This window comes from Somniosus microcephalus, chromosome 32 (assembly GCF_052327205.1).
Source record: "Somniosus microcephalus isolate GS21.2 chromosome 32, FLI_Smic_1.0, whole genome shotgun sequence".
Lineage (NCBI taxonomy): Eukaryota > Metazoa > Chordata > Chondrichthyes > Squaliformes > Somniosidae > Somniosus > Somniosus microcephalus.
The window spans coordinates 18,411,144-18,423,708 of record NC_141018.1 but is presented as its reverse complement, the minus strand read 5'-3'; the positions used below and the strand labels follow the sequence as shown (position 1 = coordinate 18,423,708).

Genomic DNA, 12,565 nt, shown 5'->3' with positions numbered 1-12,565 from the left:
AGCTGGTTCTAGTGGTGGGCTGGAGGATCCCGGCTCTCCACCTGCTGGTCTATCCCCCAGACCCTGCCAGCACCAGACATGCACGCCCGCCGGATTAAGAGTCCAAAGTTTGGGATTTGGAGCTAAATTTAGTCGAACGGCGTGGAATTGTGTGGAAGAGCCCGGGGATGGGGTTTAACGAGAGGCTGCAATCCAGTGCTGCCTTTATTCAGGTTGAGGACCAACCCTCTGGGCCATTCATTACCATCCAGAGAGAAACATGCGCCTTCATTCTCACGCTACTCTTTCCATTTATTTTCTCTCTCTCTCTCTCTCTCTCACACACACACATTCACTTTCTCTTCCCCTCCCTCTCCAGTGCCCCCTGATGTGTCGAGACCCGGGCCACACCGTCTGATTCCATTATCCATCTAAGGTGGCTGAGCCGAGCATGGATCCAGCACCGCCCACAGGAGCCGTCAGCTGCCTGGATATATAAAGGGCGGTGGAATGAATGCGGCGAGACAGAGCTGGAGTAAACCGGGAGAGGCTTTGGCACCGACCTCGGTCACATAGACAAACAGAGAGAGAGAGAGAGAGAGATATTCAGGGCAGACCGCTCGGCACCGGAGCACATTCCGCCCAAAGGATGGGCCACCTCAGCCTGCTCGCCTACCTGGTTGTGTTTTCCTACCTGTCTGTCGCCGCCTCGGTCAGCCTGGATCTCACCGAACTGAGGAACAAAGTTTCCAAGATCAAAGTCAACCCGAGAGGCAAACTGTGGGCAACAGGTGAGAGGCCAGCAACTCCAGAGAAGGGAACTTTGGGGGTCTTGTGCTTGGGGGGGTCTCAGAGTCCTTTAGAAGGGAAGGTTCTCTCGGGCTCATGGTGGGGTGGGTCGTGGCTGTAAGTGGCGAGGTGATGTCCAGGACAGCTTCTGTCTAGGATTGAGACTCAGGGTATCAGACATTGAGATTGGGGGGGGAAATGCATGTAATTCAAGGTTGGGATTAGCAAAAATCCGCATTTGGGGGGGTTAGGATTGTCTGAACGATTTTGTAAATGTTTATTTCAATTAATGTTGGAACTAGTTTGAAAACAAATTCTCATTTTAATACAACTGGTGACTTTGCTTCTTCCCACGACCCATGGAGTGACTTACCTTACCGCCTCATTCCTCTCTCGGTTGTTGCTATCTCCTCTCTTTCATTTCCCCTTTCCTGTTACTGGTCTCATGAAAGTCTCCCCGTTCCATCTCCTGCCTATCTTTCTCTGGGTATAAGCAGACCGTGGATGAATGTTGGTGCTCAGTGTAGGCGGGCGGTAAGGGTGGTGAATGGGGAACGTACCCGGTGGAACCTCCAAAAACTAGAGTGGGGTTTGAAAGCCTACCACGACAGGACAATGCTAAGAAGGCACGGGATGGTCAGTTTGACAACACGCCAAATGCGCCTTGTGTGTTCCGGGGAAACTATTCACCTTGTGTCCAATCAGCAACACGATGGATTGTAGATGTTTGTGTTGTTGCTCTTAGGGCACTTTATGGGGAAGAAGAGCCTGCTTGATTATCCAGATGCATATGATGCTGTCTCGGCGAGACTTCCTCTGAACCCCCCTGAAGGTCCCAATGATATTCAGAATCTGTTAACCCGGAAAATGCTGGAAGTCGCCCTGGCTCAGGAAGCAGAGGGAAGGCGAGTGAGATACGACTCTGCCACACAGGTAAACCAGCAATTGCAAAGGTTTTTCAGACTAGAGAGGGGGTCCGGTAGGGAGGTATGATTGCCGCCCCTAATGTACCTCGCGTGTTATCTATCGTGTATTCAATATTGTTTCAGAGTAGAAATGTACATTTTTGTTCTTTCTGTACAAGAGTCTCACTGACTGTCCAGATGGCCAGACTCTGTTACTGGACACCACAATATCTTCAGACATCCTCAAGACATCCTTGGACTCTGATCCCCATCTCCACCTCCTGCACAATTCTGCACCCTTCAGTGACTGACCCAGCCCATCCCATCTTGACCATGAGTCTGATGTCTCCTCGTCCCAGGGCCCGGGTGTAAAAGAGTTTCCGTTCCACATTGAGGTTTAATAACTCTGCTCTCTCTGGATACATTTCATTCCAAAGGCTTAGCTTCACTACACCATAGATGTGCTTGATCATTAAAAACGGGAGAGCCCAGGTCTTAAAGGGTCACCACAAGTGGCAACCCAAGTCTGCACAGATAAATTTAAGACGTTCAGTAAACTAATCACACATAGCGTGTGGCACTGGTCTATTTAAGGTGCTTGGGATAATCGCAGAGTTTTAATAAATAAATGGAGAAAGCACATCTTAAATGTCAAATGTAATCTATTTTCAATGAGAGGGCCAGACGTAGATTGGGTATATTGCAAGTTAATGTGTATAATGAACATACTGTCCATTGTACATGATAAGTACACTGTATATAAGGAGAACCCATCACCCCTGTGCTCGCTGACCTACATTGGCTCCCGGTTAAGCAACATCTTGATTTTAAAATCCTCATCCTTGTTTTCAAATCCCTCCATGGCCTCGCCCCTCCCTATCTCTGTAACCTCCTCCAGCTCCACAACCCCCCGAGATATCTGCGCTCCTCTAATTCTGGCCTCCTGAGCATCCCTGATCTTAATCGCTCCACCATTGGCGGCCGTGCCTTGTGTTGCCCGGGCCCTAAGCTCTGGAATTCCCTCCCTAAACCTCTCCGCCTCGCTACCTCTCGCTCCTCCTTTAAGACGCTCCTTAAAATCTACCTCTTTGACCAAGCTTTTGGTCACCTGCCCTAATACCTCCTTATGTGGCTCGGTGTCAGATTTTGTTTTATAAGGCTCCTGTGAAGCCCCTTGGGTCGTTTTACTACGTTAAAGGCGCTATAGAAATACAATTGCAGTTGTTGTTGCTGAGCATACTGTCCATTGTATATACCATAGACTCTGTATATAATGAGCATATGACAAGTACACGGTGCGCTGTCCACACATTGTACATGAGAAGTGCGGGCAGACTGTACACTGTAAGAGACATGTTTTCCTTTATTTTCAGGGAACGGGGTTAATAATGAAGATTATTGAGAGATATGTTAAAAATACCGAGAAGTGACGAACAACGTGAACTCTTAAAAGAAAAAATTCACATTATCAAACATGAGAACGAGAGAGCCTACAAGCGTATAGACTGTAATTAGAATGAACGAATGGTGAATGTGGGCATTTTATTGTAACAATGGTGTATTCACGTCACCTATATTTTATGTATTGTTACTGTACAATTGTCTTATCGATATATTAAAGAGGGAGCAAGGACTATTCTATATTTTTCTGACGTTTTTGCATTGTTAAACCACTTTTAATGTAACTAGAAAGTTATTTGTGGCGAATAAAGAATATATTGTTTAAGCAACTAGTATTTTCCAGTTTAATCCCGTGAACACGTGCTGGGGAGCAGGGTGTACATTTACAGATTGGCGCTCCGTTTAACAAACGATGTTCTCCCTTCCTATAGGTCTTCCTGGGGGTTCATGGCTATCTGGGGCTCAGATCCCAACCAATGCCACTCTGTGAATGGAGGCCAGGAGGTGCAGGCAAGTAGCCTATGCCCTATGATTTTCTGTGCTGGCAGGTGTTTCACTGAGTTGAATCCATGTCCTCCCCCTGCAAACTGCCTCAACTTATGGCATTCTACCTTCCTCCAACAGCTGAAGATCCATCCCTGTGTGGGAGACGTAAAATCCCCGCTTCTCTATTTTTACTTTATGTGTCTCTATTGTAGATTGGGACTCTTTTCTCTAGAAAGAGAAGGCTGAGGGTGACCTAATAGAGGTCTTTAAAATTCTGAAGGGGTTCAATAGGGTAGATATAGAGAATTCTGCCAGCGCATTTCACACTTCGCACTGCATCCATTTAATAAACATCTAGAGCCGTCTTTTGTCTCCACTAGTCCCATCACCATCTCGTCTGGTTTTGAATACCTCTTAATGTCTCTTCACTTCTCTTTTGTTCTCTCATCCCCATTTCCCAGCCCCCAAACTGGCCTTTTAATCTGTTTCATTTCCTGTGTTTTCTCTCAGTCCTGACGAAGGGTTTCGACCTGAAACGTTAACTCTGTTTCTCTCTCCACGGATGTTGCCTGGCCTGCTGAGTTTTTCCAGCATTTTCTGTTGTTATTTTAGATATAGAGAAGATGTTTCCGCTTGTGGGGGAGATCAAACCTTGGGGTTATAAATATAAGATAGTCACTAATAAATCCAATAAGGAATTCAGGAGCAACCTCTTCGTCCAGAGAGTGGTTAGAATGTGGAAATAGAAGAATATGCAGATAGGGTTAGATGAAGTAGGGTGGGAGGAGGCTCGTGTGGAGCATAAACACCGGCACAGACCAGTTGGGCCGAATGGCCCGTTTCTGTGCTGTAAAATTCGATGTCATTCTATGTTGCTGTTCTCTCCCCCTCCACACACTCGCACCATCTTTGGCCGCGAGGGCAGCTAGCTCTCAGACCTTAGCAAGTGTTGCTCTGAAGGCCAGCACTGGGTGAGATGTGCGAGTTGCTCGGGTAACTTTTACTTTCTGCACTTAGAGCGTTGTGACTTTTCAGAATTCTGTGCCCCAGAGGGTTGTGGATGCTCAGTCATTGAGTATATTCAAGGATGAGAGTGCTAGAATTTTGGATTCTAAGGGAATCAAGGGATATGGCGATCGGGTGTGAAAGTGGGGATGAGGTAGAAGATCAGCCTTGATCTTACTGAATGGCGGAGCAGGCTCGAGGGGCCAAATGGCTGACTCCTGCTCCTATTTCTTATGTAACTACCTCTTACTTGTTTATGTTCATTTGCAACCTCAATGGTCGCCACCTAGCAGGTATCAAAACCCAGATCTGAAATTCTCTGTGTGGGTAAGTATGGGTGCGAACCCACCTCCAACCTTAAGGTGCCTTTGTCCCCATCACAGGGTTTTCATTAATATTGGGCAAAGGGTGATTCTTGGGAAGTTACTTGTATAGAAGGCAACATTACATTGCAGGTGTCCTTTCATTTAAACAGGTGTGGTACATGTAGTACGGATGGACAGATTCTGCAATAATACAATGTATGGGTACAATCACCACAATGTAACTTATACATGTAATAGTACATAGAGACACAACTGCAATAAATAGCTAGTGTCGACATGGCTCAGTGGCTCCACTCTCATCTCTGAGTCAGATGGTCATGGGTTCATAACCCCACACCAGGATTTGATCACCTAATGCAGGTTGACACTCCAGTGCAGTAGTGATGGAGTGCTGCACTGTCAGTGGTGCTGTCTCTCATATGGAATGTAAGCTCAAGGCCTCGTTCGCCACTTCAGGAGGACGTAAAAGATCCCACGGCACTTTTTCAAAGAGCGCAGAGTTCTCCCTGCTATCCTGGCCAATATTCATTCCTCAACCAACATCAATGGAAACTGATTAACGGGTCGTTTATCTCATTTGCTGTTTGTGGGATCTTGCTGTGTGCAGGTTGGCTGCTGTGACTGCACTACAAAAGTTGCAATGTACTTTGGGATGTGCTGAGGTTATGAAAGGCACAATATAAGGCTAGTTCTTTCTTCTTACGCACTGTCAAATGTACAAGCAGTATAATATATACGCTACAGTAAAAACATATACCAATAAAATTAACACGTTGCAATACTCCAGTTCAATGCTGAGGGAGTGCTGCACTGTCGGAGGTGCCGTCTTTCAGATGAGATGTTAAACCGAGGCCCCGTCTGCTCTCTCAGGTGGACGTAAAAGATCCCATGGCACTATTTTGAAGAAGAGCAGGGGAGTTCTCCCCGGTGTCCTGGCCAATATTTATCCCTCAATCAACATAGGTGAAACTAGAACTAGGGGGCATAGTCTTAGAATAAGGGGCTGCTCTTTCAAAACTGAGATGAGGAGGAACTACTTCACTCAGAGGGTGGTAGGTCCATGGAATATGCTGCCCCAAAAAGCTGTGGAAGCTACATCATTACATAAATTTAAAACAGAAATAGACAGTTTCCTAGAAGTAAAGGGAATTAAGGGTTACGGGGAGCGGGCAGGATATTTGGACATGAGTCTAGGTTCGGATCGGTCATGGCCCTGTGGGTAGCGGAGCGGGCCCAGGGGCCGTGTAGCCTGATCCTGCTCCTATTTTGTGTGTCTAATTCTGTTAGATTCAGGAGATGGTTCTGTGATAGTGGATTGGCGGTTAGGATCAGATCAGCCATGATCTTATTGAATGGCGGAGCAGGCTCGAGGGGCCGATTGGCCGACTCCGGCTCCTATTTCTTATGTTCTTATAACAAAAAACAGATTATCTGGTCATTATCACATTGCTGTTTGTGGGAGCTTGCTGTGCGTAAATTGGCTGCTGTGTTTCCCACATTACAATAGTGACTGCACTTCAAAAAGTACTTCATTGGCTGTAAAGCGCTTTGAGACGTCCAGTAGTCATGAAAGGCGCTATAGAAATGCAAGTCTTTCTTCTTTCTTCTATAAAAGAGACATATGATCAACCAAAGGCAGATATATGATGATAATATACATAGATTGGATAATATTCCTGTAGTTAGCTGGCAGAATTAACCTGGCAATACTTACATCACAAATCCAATATAATATCCTACTCCACAAAATCAATGCACCTTTCTGTCTGGTGCGGCAAGTGTGATATAGCATTCTTTCAGTGCCCACATCACATCGATCTCCCTTCAGCTCCTGCATCATGTGGCATCTTGAGACACCAATGGAAAAGCAGCGGCGGTATGACAAGGAAATAAAGGTAAAAAAATTCACTGCCTTATAGAAAGAAACACAAATAATTGCTCAGTAAATTTAAGGGCGCCATTCAATCTCAGGGTATGAGCTGCAGCCTTGAGGTTAATGAGATCATTGATTGGATTACTGATTGTAAATCACAGATATATATCTATTATCGTCCAGGTGCATTTTCTTGTTAATTTACACTGGTATTGGTCCTACTGATACGAGCTACAGATTTTTCAACTTTTGTCTCAATTAGGGTGTCGATCTGTGACATGAATCTTGCCATTCATGTGGAAATGACTTATGAACTAATACTGGGCGGCCTGCTGCTGGCGCTGTCCAGGGAGAGTATAAATACTCGGGCACGGGCCCAGCTTGCTCAGGACATTCTTTAACAGGAACTACTGAAGGACACAACTAGATCTCCATGTTGTAAAACAGTTGATTAAAGTCTTGTTTAATACACAGGCCAAGTGCCTAGTAGTTTTCTTACGTCAATCTGAAAATATAATTTATGTTACAAAACATTTTTTGAGTAGAATCTTTTTGTTCCTTTACATTTATAATTTTTGTTAATATTTCTGAAGAAAACTGCCCAAACCTCATTTCACTTTGGATCCTTACAGCTGTTAACCCTTTTAGCCTAGGCTCGTAACCCAGGTATATAAAGGTACTTTAATGGGTGTCAATCGTGGCTCACTGGGTCGCACTCTCGCCTCTGCTATCAGAAAGTTGTGGGTTCAAGTCCCACTCCAGAGACTTGTAGGACAACAATCTGAGCTGACACTCAGTGCTTGAGTTCAGAGATGTCATCTTTCCGATAAAACATTAAAAACTGTGGTCCCAAAAGATCCCATGGCACTATTTCGAAGAAGAGCAGGGGAGTTATCCCCAGTGTCCTGGCCAATATTTATCCCTCAATCAACATCAATAAAACAGATCATCTGGTTATTATTACATTGCTGTTTGTGGGAGCTTGCTGTGTACAAATTGACTGCCGCATTTCCGACATTTCAAAGGTATTTACAGGAAACGCTTTGGTATCCGGGACCGGCGTGTTGCCGGTTGATTAAAAATTCTGGATGACGGAGAAGGTTATCTACCGAGGCTATTTTTAACAAAGAAAAATTAAAAAATCAAGAAATGTGCAGTATACAGTAATTGGGTACTCACCTACAGAATGTTGTGTTAAGTGGATGGTGGAAGATGCTTGATTAAGTACAGTACTGCCAGTTAAGGGTAATGCAATGCAATGACTACCAGCAACATGGGAGACACACACTACCCCTGTAAAATGGCGGATCAGAAGAGACTACCGGCAGCGCGGGAGAGTCAGACTCCTGTTACAGGGGTATTGAGGTGTTCCGACTTCCGACAGCGCCAAGAAGCCGAGTAGTGGCAGTTTGGAGAACTACCCCCACTGACTAACTCAGCCACCGTGGGAGACTCAGACTCGGACACATTGCCGGTTATGGAGGTGTTGTTTTCGGAGCGAGAATTTTGCCGTTTAAACGAGAGTTTCCTGTAATTGGCTGTGAAGTATATTGGGATGTCCTGAGGTCATAAAGGTGCTATATAAATGCAAGTTCTTTCTTTTTCTATAGGTAGTTAATCTCCAAACGGTCCAGTAAATGATAGCAATACATGAAAAAAAAGAAAGACTTGCATTTCTACAGCGCCTTTCACGGCCACCGGACGTCTCAAAGTGCTTTATAGGCATAGAAGTGTAGTCACTGTTGTAATGTGGGAAACACGGCAGCCAATTTGCGCACAGCAAGCTCCCACAAACAGCAATGTGACAATGACCAGATAATCTGTTTTTGTTATGTTGATTGAGGGATAAATATTGGCCAGGACACCGGGGAGAACTCCCCTGCTCTTCTTCAAAATAGTGCCATGGGATCTTTTATGTCCACCTGAGAGAGCAGACAGGGCCTCGGTTTAACGTCTCATCCGAAAGACAGCACCTCCGACAGTGCAGCACACCCTCAGCACTGCACTGGGAGTGTCAGCCTACGTTGTGCTCAAGTCCCTGGAGTGGGACTCGAACCCACAACCTTCTGGCTCAGAAGCGAGAGTGCTGCCCACTGAGCCACAGCTGACAATTGAAAGGAGGTCCGTTCATTGGGTATATACACTGCTGCCTGTATCCTAACTCGCACCAAGTCCCGTTCACCCATCACCCCTGTGGCCACTGACCTACACTGCCCCCCCGGTCCGGAAACGCCTCCATTTAAAAATTCTCATCCTTAATTTCAAATCTCGCCATGGCATCGGCCCTCCCTATCTCTGTAACCTCCTACAGCCCTCCGAGATCTCTGCGCTGCTCCAATCCTCTTGCGCATCCCCGATTTCCATCGCTCTATCACTGGCAACCGTGCCTTCAGCTGCCCGGGCCCTAAGCTCTGGAATTCCCTCCCTAAACATCTCCATCTCTCTACCTCTCCCTCCTCCTTTAAGATGCTCCTTAAAACCTACCTCTTTGGTCACCTGTGGTTCGGTTTCAAATTTTATTTGATAATCGCTCCTGTGACACGTCCTGGGACGTTTTACTACATTAAAGGCTCCCCGCCCTATCGTTGTTGTTGTTGTAATGCAGCACACTTTCACACCTCTCAGAAATAATGAATTACTTTGGAGTTCAGTCACTGTTGTTATTTAGGACAATAAAGCAGTTGGTTTGCACACAAGGCCCAGCATACCAGCTGTGAGATGAATGATCAGTTAATTTGTTTTTTTAATTGCTGTTGGTTGTGGGATCAAAGTCTCTAACATCCACCTTAAACAAGCAGAACAGATCAGATAAGAATTCAAAGCACAGTGTCTCCAAAAATGCACAGCCAGCTACATGATATGCTCAAGACACGGAGTGGGGCTTGAACTCACAACCTTCTGATTCAGAGGAAACACTAAGCCAAGCTGCCTGTCACCAACATAAGGTCAGAAATTGGAATGTTCACCAATGACTGCACAGTGTTCAGCGCCATTCACAAATCCCCAGATAATGAAGCAGTCCATGCCCGCATGCAACAAGACCTGGACGACGTTCAGGTTTGGACTGATAAGTGGCAGGTAACATTCGCGCCACAGAGGTGCCAGGCAATAACTATCTCCAACAAGCGAGAGTCTAACCACCTCCCCTTGACATTCAACGGCATTACCATCGCCGAATCCCCCACCATCAATATCCTGGAGGTCACCATTAACCATAAACTTAACTGGACCAGCCACATAAATACTGTGGCAACAAGAGCAGGTCAGAGGCTGGGTATTCTACAGCGAGTGTCTCACCTCCTGACACCCCAAAGCCTTTCCACCATCTACAAGGAGTGTGATTGAATACTCTGCACTTGCCTGGATGAGTGCAGCTCCAACAACACTCAAGAAGCTCGACATCATCCAGAACAAAGCAGCCCGCTTGATTGGCACCCCATCCACCACCTTAAACATTAATTCCCTCCACCACCGGCGCATCGTGGCTGCAGTGTGTACCATCTACAAGATGCACTGCAGCAACTCGCCAAGGCTTCTTCGGCAGCCCCTCCCAAACCTGCAATCTCTTCCACCTAGAAGGACAAGGGCAGCAGGTGCATGGGAACACCACCACCTCCAAGTTCCCCTCCAAGTCACACAGCATCCTGACTTGGAAGTATATCAGCCGATCTTTCATCGTCGCTGGGTCAGAATCCTGGAACTCCCTCCCTAACAGCACTGTGGGAGCACCTTCACCACACGGACTGCAGCGGTTCAAGAAGGCAGCTCACCACCACCTTCTCGAGGGCAATTAGGATTGGGCAATCAATGCCGGCCTTGCCAGCGACGCCCACACCCCAGGACCGAATTAAAAAAAAACCTACATCTGTTCAGCAGTTTCATATTTTATGCATTGAGTCATAGTTGAAATCTCCAGGTCAGTTTAATAATAGTCTTTTTCCATTTTTTATACTGCAGGAATCTATTAATCGTGCATATAGGCATATGAATTCTTTAGCAACTTAAACAGACTCAGTAATAGTCTCTGGATGTCACTGCAGCCCAATATGTTGCAAAGCTCTTCCCCGCACTAACGTAACAACAGCTCTCCGTGTGCATGGAGCAGTATTTAGAAACATAGAAACATAGAAGATAGGAGCAGGAGTAGGCCATTCGGCCCCTCGAGCCTGCTCCACCATTTAATGAGATCATGGCTGATCATCCAAATTCAGTACCCTGTCCCTGCTTTCTCCCCATATCCCTTGATCCCTTTAGCCTTAAAAAATATATCCAACTCCTTCTTGAATATATTTAATGAATTGGCCTCAACTGCCTTCTGTGGTAGAGAATGCCACAGGTTCACCACTCTCTGGGTGAATAAATTCCTCCTCATCTCTGTCCTAAAAGGCTTACCCCTTATCTTTAGACTGTGACCCCAGGTTCTGGACTCCCCCGCCATTGGGAACATCCTTCCTGCATCTAGTCTGTCTAGTCCTGTTAGAATTTTATAAGTTTCAATGAGATCCCCTCTCATTCTTCTAAACTCCAGCGAATATAAGCCCAATCGTCCCAATCTCTCCTCATACGTCATTCCTGCCATCCCAGGTATCAGACTGGTGAATCTTCGCTGCACTCCCTCCATGGCAAAAACATCCTTCCTCAGATAAGGCGACCAAAACTGCACACCAAGGCCCTGTACAACTGCAGCAAGACATCCTTGCTCCTGTACTCGAATCCTCTCGCTACGAAGGCCAACATACCATTTGCCTTCTTAACCCCCTGCTGCACCTGCATGCTTACCTTCAGCGACTGGTGCACAAGGACACCCAGGTCTCGTTGCACTTCCCCTTCTCCCAATCTATTGCCGTTCAGATAATAATCTGCCTTCCTGTTTTTGCCACCATCTGCCCAATCACCCAACCTGTCCAAATCATACTGGAGTTTCTGGGCATCCTCCTCACAGCACACACGCCCACCCAGCTTTATGTCGTCCGCAAACTTGGAGATATTACATCTAGTTCCCTCGTCCAGATCATTAATATATATTGTGAATAGCTGGGGTCCAAGGACCGATCCCTGCGGTACCCCACTAGTCACTGCCTGCCACTCAGAAAAAGACCCGTTTATTCCAACTCTTTCCTTCCTGTCTGCCAACCAGTTCTCTATCCAAGTCAGTACCTTACCCCCAATCCCATGTGCTTTAACTTTACACGCTAATCTCTTATGTGGGACCTTATCGAAAGCCTTCTGAAAGTCCAAATACACCACATCCACTGGTTCTCCCTTATCTATTCTACCAGTTACATCCTCAAAAAATTCCAGTAGATTAGTCAAGCACAATTTACCTTTTGTAAATCCATGTTGACTTTGTCCGATCCTGTCACTGTTTTCCAAGTGCTCTGCTATTACATCTTTTATAATGGACTCTAGCATTTTCCCCACTACCGATGTCAGGCTTACCGGTCTATAATTCCCCATTTTCTCTCTACCACCTTTTTTAAATAGTGGGGTTACATAGAAAATCTGTGTGAACTCCACAAAAGGTTCTTCCTCCGTTTGCTGTACCACTTAAATTGTCGAAAATGAATTCATGAAAATGATCTTAAAACTCCTGAACCATGAATGGATAACATGTCAAGTACTGATTTGGTACAAAATTTCAACTTTGAACTGCGTTCAGTTCTGGGCACCGCACCTCAGGAAGGATACAGTGTCCTTGGAGGAGGTGCAGCGCAGATTCACCAGAATGATATTAGGGGTTAAATTGTGGGGACAGGTTACATAACCTTGCCTTGTACTCCCTTGAGTTTAGAAGATTGAGG

At 45.9% G+C, this 12,565-nt stretch overlaps 1 protein-coding gene across 1 annotated transcript; it reads left to right on the top strand.

The window, feature by feature from the left end:
- Positions 1 to 491: 491 nt before the first annotated feature.
- nmba (neuromedin Ba) lies at positions 492 to 3,403 on the top strand. The gene is made up of 3 exons (XM_085972019.1): positions 492 to 770; positions 1,514 to 1,701; positions 3,047 to 3,403. The coding sequence occupies exons 1-3, from the start codon at positions 494 to 496 to the stop codon at positions 3,101 to 3,103; spliced, it is 522 nt and encodes a 173-aa protein (XP_085828145.1). The 5' UTR covers positions 492 to 493; the 3' UTR covers positions 3,104 to 3,403.
- Positions 3,404 to 12,565: the final 9,162 nt, after the last annotated feature.

Bases quoted from the DNA above. Each gene is read 5' to 3' on its own strand.
- nmba (XM_085972019.1), top strand. From the start codon at position 494: ATGCGGCGAGACAGAGCTGGAGTAAACCGGGAGAGGCTTTGGCACCGA. The intron at 771-1,513 runs GTGAGAGGCCAG...TGTTGCTCTTAG, and splicing joins AGGCAAACTGTGGGCAACAG to GGCACTTTATGGGGAAGAAG. The intron at 1,702-3,046 runs GTAAACCAGCAA...CTTTATTTTCAG, and splicing joins GATACGACTCTGCCACACAG to GGAACGGGGTTAATAATGAA.